The sequence below is a fragment of the Myotis lucifugus genome, unplaced genomic scaffold, assembly GCF_000147115.1.
Source record: "Myotis lucifugus unplaced genomic scaffold, Myoluc2.0 scaffold_6, whole genome shotgun sequence".
NCBI classification, from domain to species: Eukaryota; Metazoa; Chordata; class Mammalia; order Chiroptera; family Vespertilionidae; genus Myotis; species Myotis lucifugus.
In genome coordinates, this window is record NW_005871054.1 from 11,208,632 (window position 1) to 11,227,142 (window position 18,511).

An 18,511-nucleotide genomic window follows, 5' to 3' on the forward strand; every position below is an offset into this window, starting at 1 on the left:
CCAGAGCTTTTTATGGGATTTTTAAAACTATTCTCCTTTAAGCCAAAAAGGGAAATTGAATTTGGCCAAGGGTGAATGGACTGCCCAAGATATGAACTGCTTCTAACAGACACATTCAAGGGATCCTAAAGCTTCCCAATTTCAGGAAAGAAAACAGTAAATCCCACCCACCTCATTTATCAGGGAAGAGATATTAAGTAACTTGCAATAGTAAAGAAAACATTTATTTTCACAGCCAGCTTGATAAGTTGTACATTTTTTACAGAAATCGCCCTGGCACTTTATTCCACCTTCCCCAGTGGAGTAAAGGTGCCATCTGATAAGAAGGGTATGATGCCACTTCTAAATAGCGCTCTCTCTCTCTCTCTCTCTCTCTCTCTCTCTCTCTCTCCCTGTTTAAAAAGAAACAAATAAATAAGTGATGCTTGGGATATGGCCTGGTGAGAATTCCAATCTTGAGAAATTAATTATGAAATATTTCAAGCACAAAGTATTGAATAATAACAAGTAGAAAATACTATAGATATAGTTGTTTACCACTCTTTTTCCTCCTACCACGGAGGTGAGCACTATGATGATTTTGGTGTAGAATTTTCCTTTCCATAAATATATATGCATCACTACACATGTTTTAATATATAAGCTTTATTATTATGCAGGTACAGTGAGGCCAACAGATCAGAAGGCTAATGCTACTGAAAGATAGTTTGTTACACTCACAGATCTAAGAGAAGAGTGCATACCACACCAAGGAGGGGTACATGGGGGAGCACCAGGGTCAGTCAGGAAGCAGAGGGAGCCACGGGAAAACATGGCAGGAGTCATTATTTTGGCCTCCATTTAAATGAACAGAAAAAAGAGGGTAAACAAGTTTAGAATTGGCTAGTTTGAATAATTTCAGCAGACTATGGGGTGTAGGGACTCTCCTGTAGGGGTGATTGGGACAGAGGAATAGTGGCCCAGAGAGTAAGGGCTCCAGAAGGTAGGCGGCAGGGCATACAGAGTTCAGATTGGCTGTTTTGCAGATGAAAGGCACCCTCACAGGCCAATCGTGAGCCAACTCTAGGAATTAGCCCTGGGAGGAGGAGTTCCTCCAAAGACACAAAGCCCCAAGATATCAAAACATCAAAATACAGAATAAGAAGATGACTCGTGCAAAACAATATACTGTTTTATGTGGCAGGTTGTTAACCTTTATAAAAATCATATCATTCTGTACATATTGTATACATCTCACCAAACTTTTTTTTCTCTCAACATTATGCTTTGGGAATTTATCCACATTGCTGCATGCAGCTCGACTCAGTTCATTCCTTTTCATTGCTTTATAATTTGGCATTGTGTCAGTTTATTACTACTTATTCATTTGCTTATTCATCAGCGTTTGTTTCCAGTTTTTTTACTATTACAAATGATGTTGCAGTGATTAATCTTTTACCTGCCTCCAGGTGCATATATGGCAGAGACATGGAAATAACTGGGTCCAAGAGCATTTGTACCTTCAGTTTTATTTTTTTTATTTTTTTTAAAATATATTTTATTGATTTTTTACAGAGAGGAAGGGAGAGAGATAGAGAGTTAGAAACATCGATGAGAGAGAAACATCGATCAGCCGCCTCCTGCACATCTCCCACTGGGGATGTGCCCACAACCCAGGTACATGCCCTTGACCGGAATCGAACCTGGGACCCTTCAGTCCGCAGGCCATGGAAATAACTGGGTCCAAGAGCATTTGTACCTTCAGTTTTAATACATATTGCCAAACGGCTATTCAGAGTACATGTAGCAGTTTACCCTTCCATCAAGAGTAAAGAAAATGTCTCATTGTTCCACTGCCTCTGCAGTATTGTTATTATGAAGTTTTCCTTTTAATGTTTGCCAGTGAGATGGCATGTAATGGCATCTAATTAATGTTTAAATTTACATTCTCCTGGTTACTAGTGAATTTTAGCATCTTTTCATATGTTTATTGGAAATTTGCATTTTCTCTTATGTAAATTGACTATTCACATCTTTTGCCAATTTTCTACAGGGTTGTATGTATATTTTTGTTGTTACTTTGTAAAGTTCTGGGTGCTAATACTTTTTTAGTTGTATGTGTTGTAAATATCTTTCCCAAGTCTATATCTCATCTTATCAATTACTTCATGTATCTTTGCTTTACAGAAAATTTAAGTTTAATATAGTCAAGTGTATTGGAAATTTTCTTTCCAATTTTGGTGTGCAGTTTTTTGTGTCTTTTTAAAGAAAGTTTTCTAAACAAAATATTGTATTTTATTTAAAAGTTTTAATGTTTTGCTTTTTCCCATTTAGATCTGTAGTAAACCTAGAAGGGAGATTTTTAATGTGGTAACAAAGAAGGATCTTATGTTATTTTTCCACTAGGATAAACAATAGTATCCCTTATTGATTAGTCCATATTTTTCTCCATTGATTTTTAATGCTACCTGGTCATTTGCCATTTCCTATCTTTTATAGTCTATTTCTGTGTTATTTATTCTCTTCCATTGATCTATTTCTTAATCCTGTCATTACCACAGCATTTTAATCACTATAACTTCATAAAAATCATATTACCTCACCTATAATTTCCCCAATCTTGTTATACTACTTCAAAATTGTTTGGGCTATTCTTCCATCTGAATATTCATCAGCTAGTCAATTTCTATGCACACATATCAAAACAAAACAAAAAATATTGGGCCTTAGATGGGTCTTGCATTTAATTTATGTATTAATATTGATTAAAATAGATATCTTCACAATATTGAGACTTCCCATTTAGAATGTGCTATTTTTGTTTGTTCAGGGCTTTTCTTAATGCCTTTAAATTAAATATTTGATTATGCTTGCTCCATAAATTACTGTCTTGTTTTCTTAATGTCTTATTGTATAAGTTTTGTGGTCATTGTAACTGATATACTTTAAAATATTAAAAGAATGCAAATTATTTTGTGTACTAGTTATAAAGCCAGATACCTTACTAGACTTTCTTATTAGTTCTAATAATAATCTTAGATTATTTTAAGAATAAAGTTTCTTTGTTGTATAGACAATCATGTTACCTATAAGTAATGACAGTTTTAAAATAAAAAATCCTAACATATATTTTTCTTCTTTTACTGTGTAGACAAGATATCTAGCACAACATTAAAGAAATATGTAATGGCATACATCCCTGCCTCATTCCTAATTTTAATGGAATGTGTCTAATATTTCACCATTGAGTATATTTATTGTAACGGTTGATAGACTTAATTCTTTAACAGATTAAGAACACTCCCCCTTCTCCTTATCTGTCAAAAGTTTTTATCATGAATGGGTTTTTGTTTTTATCAAATACATTTTCTATGACTCTTAAGAAAATCATGTGGCTTTTCTCTCGTAATTCCTGATATGTGGAAATTTTCTTTAATACAGTTTTCTGATATTTAACAACCCTTGAATTCTTGGACAAACCGCAACTGGTGATGATGTGTTATTTGTTACCTCTATTGGATATATATTGGCACTATATTATTTCAGATTTTTCTATTTATATTAATAAGTGAGATTGACTTAAATATTTTCATTCTTTTATTGTCTCTGTCTGGCTTTGTTACTGATGTTACACCAGCCACATAAAATGGGTTGGAGCGTATTTTCTTTTGCTAGTCTCTGGAATAGTTTGTGTAAGATTGAGATTTTCTATTATTTTAAAGAGGTAGAATTTACTTTTTAAATCAGATGATGCTGACCTTGTTTTATGCTGGGTAGCTTTTAAACTACCAACCCAATTTGTTAATGTTTATAGATCTATTAAATTTTTCTATATCTTCTTGAGTCAGTTTTGGTTAAATATGTATTTCTAAGAAAATTATCCATATTGTCTGATTTTTTCAAATCTAATGCTATAAAATTGTTCCTAGGTTTCTCTCATTTAAAACCCATTATACTGGTAGTTAAGTGTCACATTTCATGTTTCTCACTGTTTTATTGTTGTTATTTTCTTGCTTAAAGTTAACATATTTTTATTCTATTAATCTTTCCAAAGAATTAGCTTTTTATTTTGTTAATACACTTCATTATTTTTAATTAATTTCTACTCTTATCTTGATTATTTTTTCTCTTCACTTTCTTTAGATTTCTTCTCTCAAGGCATACTTAAACTTTGCACTGTGCTTTAAGTTAATCTGTTAGACTCATTTATTTCTAAAATGAAAATTCACTAAGGATAAAGTTCCTTTTTTCTTTTGCCTTTACTAATGTTATTTAAAAGAAATTTGCACACACATTTTATTTTAATTAATTACAGCTAAATCAATAAAGACATAACAAATTAATTATCAGAAAGTTTCTGGTTAAAGCCTTCCATGATAGGTCGGGTTTGCAACTTTAAGTGATAAACAGTTTTCTTTAAGAAACATTCAAGTAATGTTACTTTTTTATAACAATCATTTTTAGTGTTAGATTTCTAAATCAAGAGTCCTTGAAACTATTGTAATAAAATTTTCAATATTACAAGAAAGTTTCTTTACCCATCTTAGCATAAATTTATGTAGAAACTTAACCTTATAATTGTGAAATACCACATTTAGTATAGATTGAACTTAAAGTCTATGTATCAAATTAAGTTTAGCTGAGTGTTTATCTTCTCAAAACATTTTTATCAACGGTTTGTCATTTAATCAATTTTCTTATTAAATTGCTTTTGAGTTTGCACCTTAAGTTCTGGCCACAAATGGAATAAATACATATTGGATTTATAATTTTCTGTTTCCAGGATTCTGCTGTTCTTTCACTAGTTTCCTATGGAAGTGTAGCTCATTAATTTTCCATCTTTTTCCTTTTTCTGGTATAATAGGACTACAAATTTCTCTATAAGTAACAGTTAAGCTACAACCCATAAGTTTTATATGTTGCATTTTAATTAAATTCCAAGTAATTCCTAATTTTTATTGTAATTTCTTCTTTGACCCATATCATTTAAATGGATGTTTATTTTGTTTTGGTTTAGGTTTTCCCATTGGGTGCACATGTGTTGGGGTGGGGAGGGGGGAGTTCATTTTATTTTCTTGTTGATTTCAAAGTAATTAAATTGCATCATTGTCAAAAAATGATTTGTTTGATACCCATTTGTTTGTGACCTAGTTCTTAGTCAATATCCTGTTAGTATTTCTTATTAAGTAGGTAAGTTTTCCAATGATTATGAAAACCCACCTATTCAATAAGGAGCACTAATTTCTTTGTTCAGTATTCCTTCTTGCTTTTTGTTCTTCCCCACTGAATTAATTTTTCTTATTTATAAAGGAAGTCTTTTGCTAAAACTTTGTGGTTGCAGCTAATTAAATTTTTCTAAATGTGTCTTTAGCATCACATTTGAAAATAAACATTTTGTGATATAGTACTCTAAATTGGCAATTATTTTCTCTAATAATTCTGAAGATATGTTTACAAGTTTTCTAATTTTTAATTTGATGATGATATATCTTTTTCTCTCTGTTTGCATTTAAAATATTTTTATTGTCTACAGTTTTAACTAATAGATATCTGGCAGTGGATTTATTTTTGTTCCTGTCCTGGGCTTTGTTGAGATTTCTGAATCTGAGGATTTATGTCTTTTATAAATTATGAAAAATTTCCAGATTATATTTCATTGAAAATTGTCATCCATCTTCTGTACCTTTCTTTTTAAAATGCATGAGAAAGAGAGAGAGAATGCACAGACAGATGAAAGAAATGGATCTTTGAATCCCTCTTCCATGTTTCATCTCATGTACCAGTTTTCCATCAAAACACAGATCCTTTGGCTAAAAAGACCAGAAAAACTGCCCTTCCCCACACTTTGGCTTCAGTTTACCCTCTCAGTATTCTGCTTTGTATTCATTGTTCAGGTTTTCAGTTGGACCCCTGGAGATTTCTCATATATTCTTGCAAGCTCAGCTATGCATTTAGAACAGTATTTTTTATATGTTACATAAGAAATCTAGGCTATTTTTAGTGGAAATATCTTCAATTTATCTAGTTTAAAGCCTTTCAGGAAACGGAAATCAAGATGTTCCATCTTCAGAAAGGATTTAATTATGTTAAGTATTAAACACTTAATACAAGTACAGGCAATGAAAATTCTTAAAATATGCCTTCTACTATTGGGTTCATTGTCTCTTTGAAAGGTCAGCTACGAGGACCTGAAGGGAAGAGGTATTCAGGGTTGGAGTAGAGGAAGGGCTACAGTAGGCAATATGGAATAGTGGTGACAAGCAAGGTTCATGTCCGGCTATACCATGAGCTGTGTGACCCTGGGCAACTGTTTTAACCTCCCTAAACCTGTTTCCTCTTATGCAAAATGGGGATAACAATAGTGCCTGCATCACTGCTTCACTGCTGTGTGGTGAAGATGAAGAGAGACCATGTAAAAGCAATTTCAACCATCCTTAAATGGCAAACACTTAGTGCATGTTTGCTGTTAGCTGATAATAATACATTAGACACTTATTTATGAATGGATAGGCTGTGATATTTTATGTCCACTCTCTTTTCAGGAGATTTGTCCTCACCAAGCTTCGAGTCATCCCAAAAGGAGCATTTTCTGGATTTGGGGACCTGGAGAAAATGTATGTACCTGACAATACCATGTGTGAAGGCTTCCATCGGGCTATGGGCAGCAGCCTCAGATCACATCTAGTGGGATACCCTATGCTTAGAAGCCAGAAAACCCTCCACACTGCCTCCCATTTTATTTCCGTATCACAGCTCCCAAACAGTAATGTGGAATCTTTCCGAGTGGGGCACTGAAATGAACACAAGCCATCCAAGAATCCTCACTGCTTTCTTCTATAAGGCGTTGCTTCCAAAGTACTCGTGAGTGGAATTTTCATAAACAAAAGTCTGTTTTCTCTGCTGACATCATTCTTCTTCAGGAAACCTTCTATCATTTCTGACTAATATTTAATTGACAGCAGCGCCTAACATTTGTGCTTTAGAGCTGTGCTAGGCTTCCTGTTCCCAAGCCACGATGACAAGTGGTAATTGATACATAAACATTTAAAAGTACTGGGAAGGTTTACAGCACTGGGGGAGATTTCCTTTGAAAAGAGAAAACTCCTTCGTTAATGCAAACATTCACTTCTTATTGGGTTAGTTTATGTAGGGATTTTCCCAAAATGGCGAACAGTAGAGCCGGGAAATATGTTCTTCACTGTAATGGCAGCCGGATTTCAGGACTTAAGGGCCAATAAACACAGCAACAGATAAACAGATCACACAAAGGGAATGAAAGCCACCCTCCAGGTGACATGTGCTTCTCCTTCCTGAAGCCATTCAATTTTTCCTCTTGGTTCTTTCTCTCACCCCACCACCCCTTTAAGAAGAGTATTTACTGAGATTTGAGGGAAAGAGAAAGAAACCCATGAGTGAAAGAAACACAAAGCAGATAGTTATTAAACCAACTGCTTAGAGGGGAGTGGTCAGAATCCTAGGATTGGGGGTTAGTTTTAATACAAACTTACTGTGTGACCTCAATTAAGTCACTGTATCTTTCAGGGCCTTGATTTCCTCACCTGGGCACTAAAGGAGGCGTTCTAAAAGGGGGCGATGGTTTATGTGATCTCTAATTTCTCAGTGCAAGCACCCTCCGGGGGGGGGGGGTGAGAGCCCAGTTTAAGACCTGCAGTCTTCAGGATTTACCTTCTTGAAGACATTCAACACTCACAGGAATTGGGAGGTGGGGCACTCGTCTGAGCAGAGCTCACCAAGGGAAACAGGAAAGCAATAGACTTGGCGAGCTTTTGGCTCAAGGTGTGTTCCTGATGGATTACTATTGCCCTGCCTGACATTAACATAGACTATTGTCCCATAATTGAATCAAAATTATTCTAAAATACAGGAATATCAGACATCACAAATAATCCACCTTAATAAAATTTAATCAGCAATGTGACTGACCACTAATTGGACGTTCAGCCTCAGACAAGACTTCTCTGTGGTGATCTAAATGGTTGAGCTGAGCTGACATAGCAATGATTTCAGAAACAGGGCAGCTAGCTCAGAAGCTCCTCAACTTCCTCAGCTGCAGCCTGTCCATCTCTGCCTCGTGTCTTTATTAATCAGCCTGCACTAGCACAGTGAGTACACAAAAATTAAAATTATAGTGATCTTATTTTTTCCAACACCTTTTATGTCCTAAGGCCTCAAAAACACTACGTAGTAGAGAGACTGGCACCAAATTGAACTCTGAATACACTGATTGTGCCCTTCCATCTCTGTGCTCACCTTCATTCATTGTCTCCCCTTCTCTATGAGTTCTCATCTCCTTTCCAGATCTATCCCCTATGTTTTTCTTCTTCCTTCAGTTTTTATCCAGTTTCCTGAACTTAATAAATATTGGCTTCCTCTCCAATATCACCCTCTCCACAAGTCATAAAATTCCTTTCATTCATTTCAACGTGTGGCCAAGGTTTCACCTATCCTTATTTAAAAGAAGGGGGGGAAGCTTTCTGTATAAATTCTGCCTTCCTTCCCTGCTACCTTCCCCTCTCCTCCCATCACTACCACTCTTTAGAAAAAGCACCTATATTCACTGCCTCCCTCTTCTTTCCTTTCAATCACTCCATAGGCTGCCCATGTGCAAGGTGGCCACCGATTACCTAATACTATTATTCTAGTAAAGTCCCTGACAATACCATAACTGGCTGATCTAATTACTTCTACTTGGTCTTCCTGGTACTTAACTTATATGCACTGAAATAGATTTCACTGACCATTCATGCCATTCTTAATGCTCTTCCCCCTTTTAATTTCAGTGACATCACACCCTTCTGCCTGCCCTCTTACCTTCCCAGACTACTCCATAAGCCATCTCTCCATCTTTCTTGTTCCTCCAAGTTCAGATATTCTGGGGATCCATTTTTGGCCATTTTTCTTTTTTTATAGTCATATCCCTAAATCATTATTCATCAAAGAATGTCATACTATCATGGCTCCTTAACCTTCATCTTTAACCCCACCCCTCTTCTGAGACCGTAATTTTTGTTTTGAAATGGAAAACCTCCAAAATATCCACACCTAAGTAAACGGAAAGTGCCTCAAATTCAATATGTGCACATTACCTCTCGCCTTAAATTTCTCATCTTCCCATGCAGCCCAGAGAATAATATCACCACCTGCCCAGACTCCAAAGCAAGGAAATCCTGTCTTCCTTGACTCAGGCCCCTCTGTCCCTCATATCCAGGTGCTCCTCGGATCCTATTTACTCCCCCACAAAATAATCCCCAGAATGCCCTCCTCTCACTCCTGCTGCCATTAGATCCAAAGTCTCATCAACTTACATAGCCTTCTGCATGAGGCTGCCATGACTGCCTTCAGTCTCCCCACCACTCTGCTGCCAGACCTGCACGGCTCAAACTCACTCGCAGAAGAAACTGGAAGGGACCCTTATTACTGTGGATTTAGTCATAAGCCCCCGGCACATGCATTGTATCACACACTTTCACCAGGTAGGAAAATGTGCCATTTCCCAAGCATTTTCATTCCCAGAAATAATATTACCTATTTAGAATGTGATGGCTGGTTCTTTGGACAATGCCTGGCACATAGAGGGATTAAAAAATAGTAGCAGGTGGAGGAAGGAAGGAAGGAAGGAAGGAAGGAAGGAAGGAAGGAAGGAAGGAAGGAAGGAAGGAAGGAAGGAAGGAAGAAACTGGACCTCTCCCATTCTCTCCTTTGCTCTACTAGCCCCTTTCTAATTCATAAAATGTACTGTGTTGTGCTTCCAACCAAGGCCCTTGCTTGGCACACTCTCTGCCCTCTGACTGGAGTGTCTGAAGTTAGTTGGCTCCTCCAGTCCTTCAGATCCCCACACCAGAGTCACTTGCCCAGGAAAGTCCTCCCTGACCTCCCAATGAGGATAACTCATACCATACACTCATAGCACCACTGGTCTTTATGTGCTGACTATCATTTTAGCAATTTTATACATATTTAGGTGATAATTTAATTAATTTCTAACTCCCCTATTAGACTAAAATTTCCATGAGCACACGGACATTTTTGCTTTCACTTGATATTGAATCCATGGTGCCTCACACAGATTAAATACAATAAATAACTGATAAATGCATGAATAAAAAATGAATGAATAAACAAATATAATTAGTTGGAGAGACAAGATATCCAGATATAAAAAGGAAATACTAAATAGTATGAATAATAATGATACATAATGTAGAAATTTAGAGGCAATTGAACACTGGCTGAGAATCTACTATGATCTAGACATTTATATAGTTAGAGTTTAAAATATAACCCAGGACAAAAAATGTACAAGCTAATATGTGCAAAATCAGTGGTACACACTTTGCATTTGTTAGGATTCCTTTTGTTGTAAGAGGCAAAAGAAAATAAACCTCAAACAGGCTTAAGGGAGAAAAAAGGGAATTTAATGGCTCATTTAACTTGATGGTCAGAGAGGAAGAATGGCTTCAGAAACATCCCTATTCAGGTTCAGTGTCCTTAGGACTTGGCCTCTGTGCCTCTCTCAGGTCTCCTTCCATTATGTTGATTTCCGTCACCAGCCCCACCACTAGTGGCAATACAAGCAGCCCCAGTTCTGCCTTCGCATCTTGGGTTCTATTCAGAAGGACAGAGCTGAACTTTTCTTGCTCCATGCCAAAAGACCTGTAGATTGGTATGACTTGCTTAGATCACATAACCATCCCTGGACCAAACACAGCAGCTAAGAGAATGTGATATTCCAATTGGCCGTGGCCTGGGTAAACAGGCTCCATTCTTAGAATTGAATGCATCTACCCCCACCACATGGACTTGGAGTCAGGGAGGGAGATCCACAGACAAAAACTGATGTCATTGCTGGAGAAATAGTGGCGAGTAGGTGCCAGTAATTGGGCAAACAACTAAGGTCTAAAGAAAACTAGTCCTGTTCTCATCCAGAAGAGAAGGGTCTCTATGGGCAGGGTGGATGGGGATTTGAAGAATTTGATTCTTCCCTCTTCCTCCTGTTAGAATGATTGAAAGAATCCAATGACTCTGCCCCAGCCCATGCTGATGACTCTCCTTCTTTCATTAACCCAGCTTAACCCACTCCCCTCTGCCTGAATTCAAAAGGGAAAGGAGTCTTTTTGGTAGAACTGGGGCAGGAGTGTCACCATCGGAAATAAAATGATCACTGTTCACACCTTAGCTTTCATCAGCATCACTATCTCAAACCTCTTCCCTGCTTTGGGACCGGCTGGGGGAAAAGGAAATCATTAAACTCTGCAATGTGAAGTGGCTTTGCAAAGTGCACCGTAAACTGTTTACATTGACTTTAATTACTTCGGAGCCTTATGTCAGCTTGGTATAAAGTGTGAAGATTACACTGAATAGGGTAGGGGGACTAGGTGACAATGTGGTGATTTATGGTAACCAGGAAAATTATGTATGGAAATGAGAGCAATTTAAAAACATACCTACCATGCTATTATAACACTGGAGAGGGATGAAAAGCCAGTATATAACAAAATATCTTTGAAAATAGGAGCATGATGAATATGTAAATGAGACCAATCAACATCAGCTGAGATACGTATATGCAGATGAGACCGCAATGAGCCAAAATGTGAAATAGCTCCCAAACCATAAATATGAACCATATAAAATTCATTTGAAATATTCATGATAACATAAGGACAAAAAATATAATCAAGTGATTTACTTGCATATAAAAATGAGAATACTAGTCTGACACTCCAGCCTCCACTCCCAAATCACAAGGGAAAGAAAAGTTAACAGAGGGACTTATAAAGAAAGATTTATTGGATGAGAACTTGCAAGCACACTAAAAAAGTTGAGGATCCTCCAAATTCTCAATCCGTGGACCTCATTCAGCACAGATAAAAGGAAAGGACATAAACCAGGTAACTAAAACCATAATGGTGACAGTGCTAGAAAATGTAGGTTCCAATCCACTTTGCCTCCTTGAACACCTCCTGTTAGATAATGTAAGGGTAGGTACATTCCTACCCCGGCCTTCTGTGACTCTGAGAATTAATGGGGAAAGGAACTTTGAGTCCTACTTACTGGAATAGCAAAGCAAGAGGTAGAGGCTGATGATTCTACAGGCTCCTAGTAAAAACCTGGGGGCCAGTGTTGGGACAGTTAGACTCTGAATGGGAAGATGGGATCCGAATCCCTGGGCCTCAAAAGGATAACAAGGTTCAGTGGTTCTCATCTCAGATTGCACTTTAAAATCCCATAGGTAGCTTTTAAAATAAACCACAGGCCTACCTTTTCCATGGATTTTCAAATCCCGCTTGTCTAGGGTGGGGCCAAATATTGATCATTTTTTAAAGCTGCCTTGGTGATTCTAACAAATATCCTGAGTTAAAGCTACTGAGATGGATGATGTTTAAGTCTGAATCCAATTCACAGAAACAACATTCATGAACTTGTGCAGTGTGTCTATATGATGTAGTTGGAGAATTTTAAAAAAAGGGAGGGTGGTAGGAGATAAGGCCAAAGAAGAAGCTGGGGTGTGGCCACGAGCACATGGCCATGGGGCATGCTCAAATATCATCATTAATGATAGAAATTAAATGAGTTATTTTGAACAACCACATGAATGATCTGATTTACATTTTTGCTTTCAAGTTCCAGTGTGCCAACTCATTTCTGGGTAAAGCTTGGGATCAGACTGGCTTTAGTCCAAGGGTTTGCAAACTGAGATGCCTGTTTTAAGTTGCAAATTAACTTAGTCAGCAGTTGGGAAATGTAAGAATTTGGCCAATTAAGTTGTCATTATTGACCCAGGTCAAACGAACATGAGTTAGTGTCTAGAAGTGAAAGTCCTTACCTCATTTCTGTTCTCCATAAATATTCTGAAAATAAGTAGTTTTACTGTATTTATTGCTTCACCAAAAACACAAGAAGCTGTTTTCTTGTCACATTTTGGATTGATGTGGTTTTAGTGTTTCCATTAAGTCTCCTGGTTTCAACTGTTTCTATGTGAGTCCTTAAAATAAACTTTACAATATCTAATAGCTACCCAGCTCAAAAAGAGAATAATGTATTAGGTGTATATTTTTATGCTTGGGTTTTTGCTTGTTTGTTTCTGCTTTGATTTCTTTTTGTGTGATGGGTAGGGGAGGGTGAGTCTGATAGGGAAAACAGATTCTTGAGATCTAGTGATGGTATGAATGTTTCCAACACTACATTCCTTATAACTCTCCACATCTCAACCCCTTATGCTTTATCCATAAAGATAGTGTAGGATTTCCTTTACTAGACAGGATTATAGGAAAAATACAAGAGCTCTACTGTCTTAGTCTGCTCCAGCTGCTATACTGAAATACCAGACTGGGTGGCTCACATAGCAGACACTTACATTTTACATTTCTGGAGACTAGAAGTCCAAGACCAGAATGCCAGCATGGTTAGGTTCTGGTGAGAACCAACACCTTGGCTGATAGACAACTGCCTTCTTGCTATACCCCCACACAGACGAGAGGGAGCTCTGATCTCTTTATCCCCTTATATGGGCACCAATCTCATCATGACCGTTCTACTCCCATGACCTCGTCCTATTACTTCCCAAAGTCCCCACCTCCAAACATCACCCCATTAAAAATTAGGGCTTCAACATATAAATTGGAAGGGGGGAAGCAAATATTGAGTCCATAGCGTGCACTGTGAACTAGCAAGCTTATAGCAATAAAAATGTACATATTGTAGATGATCTCTTGATGAGGAAAGCATAGATGCGCCCTCATTTACATGTTCCATCTCTAAGACCCTCTACCTTCTTGGCCACTTGATGCTCCAAGGCATTCATGGTCCTGGTGACCTCTGCTTAGTGCCTTTCATTCAGCAGCTAAGGCTTCCAGGAGGCAAGACCTGACAGATTACTCAGACAAGGCTTTTCTGAATTGCCATCAAATACAATCTTCCATTTTCTAATCAACAGCCACGCAACAGCTCCTTTTAAGACTTCTGCTTCAGCCATGCTTACCCTTCCGACCTTTCTTGACAAGGCAGCTGTGGGAGAGACCTTCAGATGTTTGTTGGGGCTCACAGATATACCAGAATATGAACTGGCCTTTTTTCCCCCTCTGCCAGTAACTCACTGTTTTTGTCTACTCAAAGAAGATACAATTAAGGCAGCATAATACTCAAGTTAAAAATAGCCTTCTGGCTCTGCCCTGGAGACTCTTGCTAGATTTTGTGTGTGTGTGTGTGTGTGTGTGTGTGTGTGTGTGTGTTTTAATAGAATGGTATTAAAATAAAAAAGATGCAATCTAAAAGCAAGCTCCAATCGATGCACAAACTATTCATTTTTATTTCCTCATTTAGCCAATGCCCATCATGACCACATCCATCTGGGTCGTTTATGACTTAATAAGATGCTTTAAACAGTAAAAGACACAAATAGAATATGGACCCACTTGCCTGCCCACCCCCTAACAAATAAAATACCTGAATCTTACACTTCATAAACCTCTCTTATGGTGCTCAGATCCACCCTGGTCAGCTTGCGTGGAAATCAAATGATCAGAGATGTGTTTTTATAGTTCAGACCATTCCAGAAGTTAAACAGGCAGAGAGGAAAGGCATAAGAGTGAGGGACCCATGCCAGAGGAGCCTAAATGAATAAAGTGGAAGTTAACAACCCCAGTGGGCCTGAGATTCTGAAATAATCTGGGCACAGAGATAGCAATTGTTGATGCCAAGTGCTTCATAAACATGTAATTTGCACTTGGATGTGAGCGCGCTTCAAAAAGTTAAAAGTGCATATAAAAACAAGGTATGAATAATAAAAAGAGCACATTAGCTCTGCTTCCCCTTCATGGTGTCTCAGCTCAACCGCACACTGACTACTGCCCTTGCCTTTCTCTCTCCTCATGTCCCTCCGAAGCAGCACACAGGGCTGGGCACCCTGGAAGGGGGATGGTGGGCAGAGTTCGCAGGTCTGTCAGCTTGGGTCCTTTCCCAACCGTTCAGAACTCTTCCCCAAACCAGGCTTTCAACATTTTTAAAAATCTTCTTCTTCATTCTTCTTTCCCAGTAAAAATACCAGCATCTGAAGACCGTGTTGGCATTAAATTCTAAGGAGTTCATGAATTGGCTCCTCCAATACAATTTGCCTTTGGAAAAAGACACAAAGGGGGGAATGACAATTTCAAAGGACTGAATCGCTTCTGGTGGGATTTCCGTTAATGTGGCACATGTGCTTAAGGAGATTTGCTTTCATGAATGAAAAACCATATCTGGATTGGACTTAATTGTTTGGACCGCAAAGTCCATGTGGACACAAACGGAAACTGGAGGAAGATGAGCTTCCCGTAATCGCACTGACATCAGTGCCTTCGAGTTCCCACCTACTGAGGACAGGCTCCCTCTCCGTCTGACTGACTTATTAGGTACATAATGTTGGGCAAGTCATACAACCCATATGATTTCAATGCCCTCACCGTAAAATCAGGATGATAAGATTATGATAATTAAATAAGGTAAAGCATGTAAAGTGGTGCTTTACATGTGGAGAACTCAGGTAGTGTTTTTTTTTCTGAATGTTAAAAATTGAGGTGTCAGTCTTCATGTACTTATTTAAAATGTGCCCCTTACACCTTCCTTTATATTTTACTTTCCCTGCTTCTCTTTATATGTACATAAAACTTCTCAGTCCAATCAAGTAAGACACTTAAGGTGTGACTTTCCATTTAGTAAAGCAGACATTTGCTTTGGGGGGAGAAGGGTGGTTGGTTTAGGTCAGCACCAAGTTCCATAACAAAACAAAAAAAATCCTACAGAGAGAAGTTCCACGCTAACTTCAAGAAAACGAGGCCAAATCAGAGATTGCCTGTTGGGGCTTTTTAAAGGGAGCAGATTTATAGACTTCAGTCAAGTACTCAAGACAAGTGCAGGCTGATGGATGACATGGGCAAATCCATCAAATGATTTATCAGGGTTCACAGAGTAAATGATTGTGACTTCCATCACTCCCTGAACATCTGTGAGGATGAGGCTTCTAGAGTTAATGAGCTTTCTCAAGCCAGGGACACCTCCTTCTCACTAGTGTATGTGCTGTTGTGTTTGTTCTGTTCTATTTGTGAGCAACTCCAAGACAGACCAAGCAAACTCAGAGAAGCAGAATCCATCCATCAGTCAATAATTCCACAAATCCTCCTTGAGCCGAAAAATATGTGTTAATCAGGTAAGGGAATGATTTGAGGAAGCGTAAGTGCCTAGAACATTATCACTAGATGTTCTGGGCAATAAAGATAAAGATACACGGTCCTGCTCTAAAGAGTTCCCATGCTGGTGAATAATAACAATCACAGCTGTCATTTATTGAGTGATTATTTGCCAGAAACTGAGATAAGCCACTTTACATGCTTTACCTTATTTAATTATCATAATCTTATCATCCTGATTTTACGGTGAGGGCATTGAAACCATACGTGTTGTATGACTTGCCCAATATCACGTACCTAATAAGTGATGAAGCCAGGATTTAAACCCAGGCATTCTGACTCCAATGTGCACACAGTAATCTATTATTCTGTAATATCTCTGAATGTAGCACCAAGATCCAGATAATATTTAACATAGGAGGGTGGTAATATTGCTCTCTAATGGAGAGAAGTAGGACATACAGAAATGCAAATTTACAAAGTATCGTCCATTTTATTTGTAGTAGTAACAGTAGTATGAATACCTTTGCATTGGTTTCCTATTTTATGATTTCAAAATGCCTCCTATACCTATTAGCTCACCAGTCCTTCAGTGGCAGCTGGGGCAGGTATCTGTGCTCATCTCACAGGTGAGGACATGAAGTTCAGAGAAGTTGGGTAAGTGGTCGAGATCAACATCTAGGAAGTCATGGAGGTGGGATTCCTCTGATGCACAACCCGTGCATGTTCTCCATGTAGTGCTTTGCTTTTTGCAATACTGCCACTCACTTATTAAAGAGAAGTTACACCTTCAAAGTCTTACAGTTGCATCAGTACAGATAGGCACAGACTATCCAAATCAGAAGAAAAAGCAACAAATATTTCCAACAAGTATATAACTTCACATGCAGGTGTTTTTGCTCAGCATTTCTCATACTTCCTACTAAATCTTGATGTCCTGGAAGTGGATGAATGTCTGATCCAAGCAGTGAAAATCCAAAACTGGCCTTTTCCATCTCTAAGAGGAAATGCTCCAAAAGGGTGTGTCTATTACTAAAAATTGGTCCAAACTATCTTATCAAAACATCATTTTAATGGAAATTTCCTTTCTAAGTCAACCATATTTATTGGCTTTTTTTGTTCATGTTTTTGCCTACTTCTCTCTGCCTCCCCTTGGAATTAACATTCGAGTAACATGTAGATTCATCCAGAACTTCTTAGTCAAGACACAGAATTTCATCTTTGCAAGAGAGAATTTTTCTTTTGGTTAAGTGCAATGAGCATTTTATGAGTTCTTGCTAAGTGTCTCCTCCATCATGGCATCTCAAATCTTATGTGCATACAAGCCATGTGGGCAGCTAACTAATAAAGACAGTCTGACTGAGGAAATCTGAGTGGAACCTGAGATTCTGCAATGCTAACCAGCTCCCAGGTGCGACCAACACTGCTGGTCCATGGTCCATAGGAGTGACAAAATCTAAAAAATACTGCTCCTGTGTAAGGAGCTGTGTAGTGAAGGATCTGAGATAAATGACTCACACACCCTGTTCCAAAGTAGTTGTTGATAAAATACACATGAAACAATTAGAGAAAAGCACAGGACAAATGCATAAACTTGTGCCCCATTGTTATAACCAAATGATAATGGGAAAAGGTGTTCTCACTCTCTTTCTCATTGTCAGATCACATTCTATTGTTAAAATAGTCCTCAGTTTTTAGTATAATTAGTCACTATGAAAGTATTGTCTCAGATCCTGAAAGCCCCTCTGACGGTGCTCTGGAAATACAGCCAGACATGGAAAATGCAATTCACATGCAACTATTTCAAGAGCTAACCCAGTATATGGTTCATCTGGGCAAATTGAACCTGAGCACTCCTTGTGCCAGGATTTCTATATTTCAGGCAAAATGTAGGAGACTACATATATGCATTTATGTCCTGGCAGTTTGAGGTGGGCAACAGTCAGAGGGAAGCATATAAGGTTTTATCCAGATCAAGCACAGCTGGGTTTGTGAGTTAGGTGGGTTGGGAGAAGTGAGATGAAGGAAGGCAGTGGGAATGCTGGAAACAGAAAGACTTTCTTGGCTCCTTCCTCCTCCAGCCCAGATCCAGAGACATTCCTGGCACACCCAATGAAGCTCACTGGAAACCTAGAGCAGAATGAAAGCTATGCTGTTCTGCATGAGCTCCAAAGGAGGAATGCCACAGAGCTAATCACTGGACTGAGATTGCTGTTTAATGCCCTTCCTCCCCAAGCCATCCATCAAGTTTATAGCAGCAACAAGAGTTCATTACCGAGTTCCTGTTTGCACATTCTTGAACAAGGTTATGCCTCCAGTTTTAAGTGTGGTGTATAAAATGAATGAGG

At 38.2% G+C, this 18,511-nt stretch overlaps 1 protein-coding gene across 2 annotated transcripts in view; it reads left to right on the forward strand.

Moving 5' to 3' along the window:
- Positions 1–18,511, forward strand: part of FSHR (follicle stimulating hormone receptor) — a 129,791-nt gene that overhangs the window by 51,011 nt on the left and 60,269 nt on the right. For both annotated transcript variants that reach the window (XM_006083364.1, XM_006083365.1), the window contains exon 2: positions 6,522–6,593. In XM_006083364.1, coding sequence (XP_006083426.1) covers positions 6,522–6,593 — 72 coding nt within the window. The remainder of the gene's footprint in view (positions 1–6,521; positions 6,594–18,511) is intronic.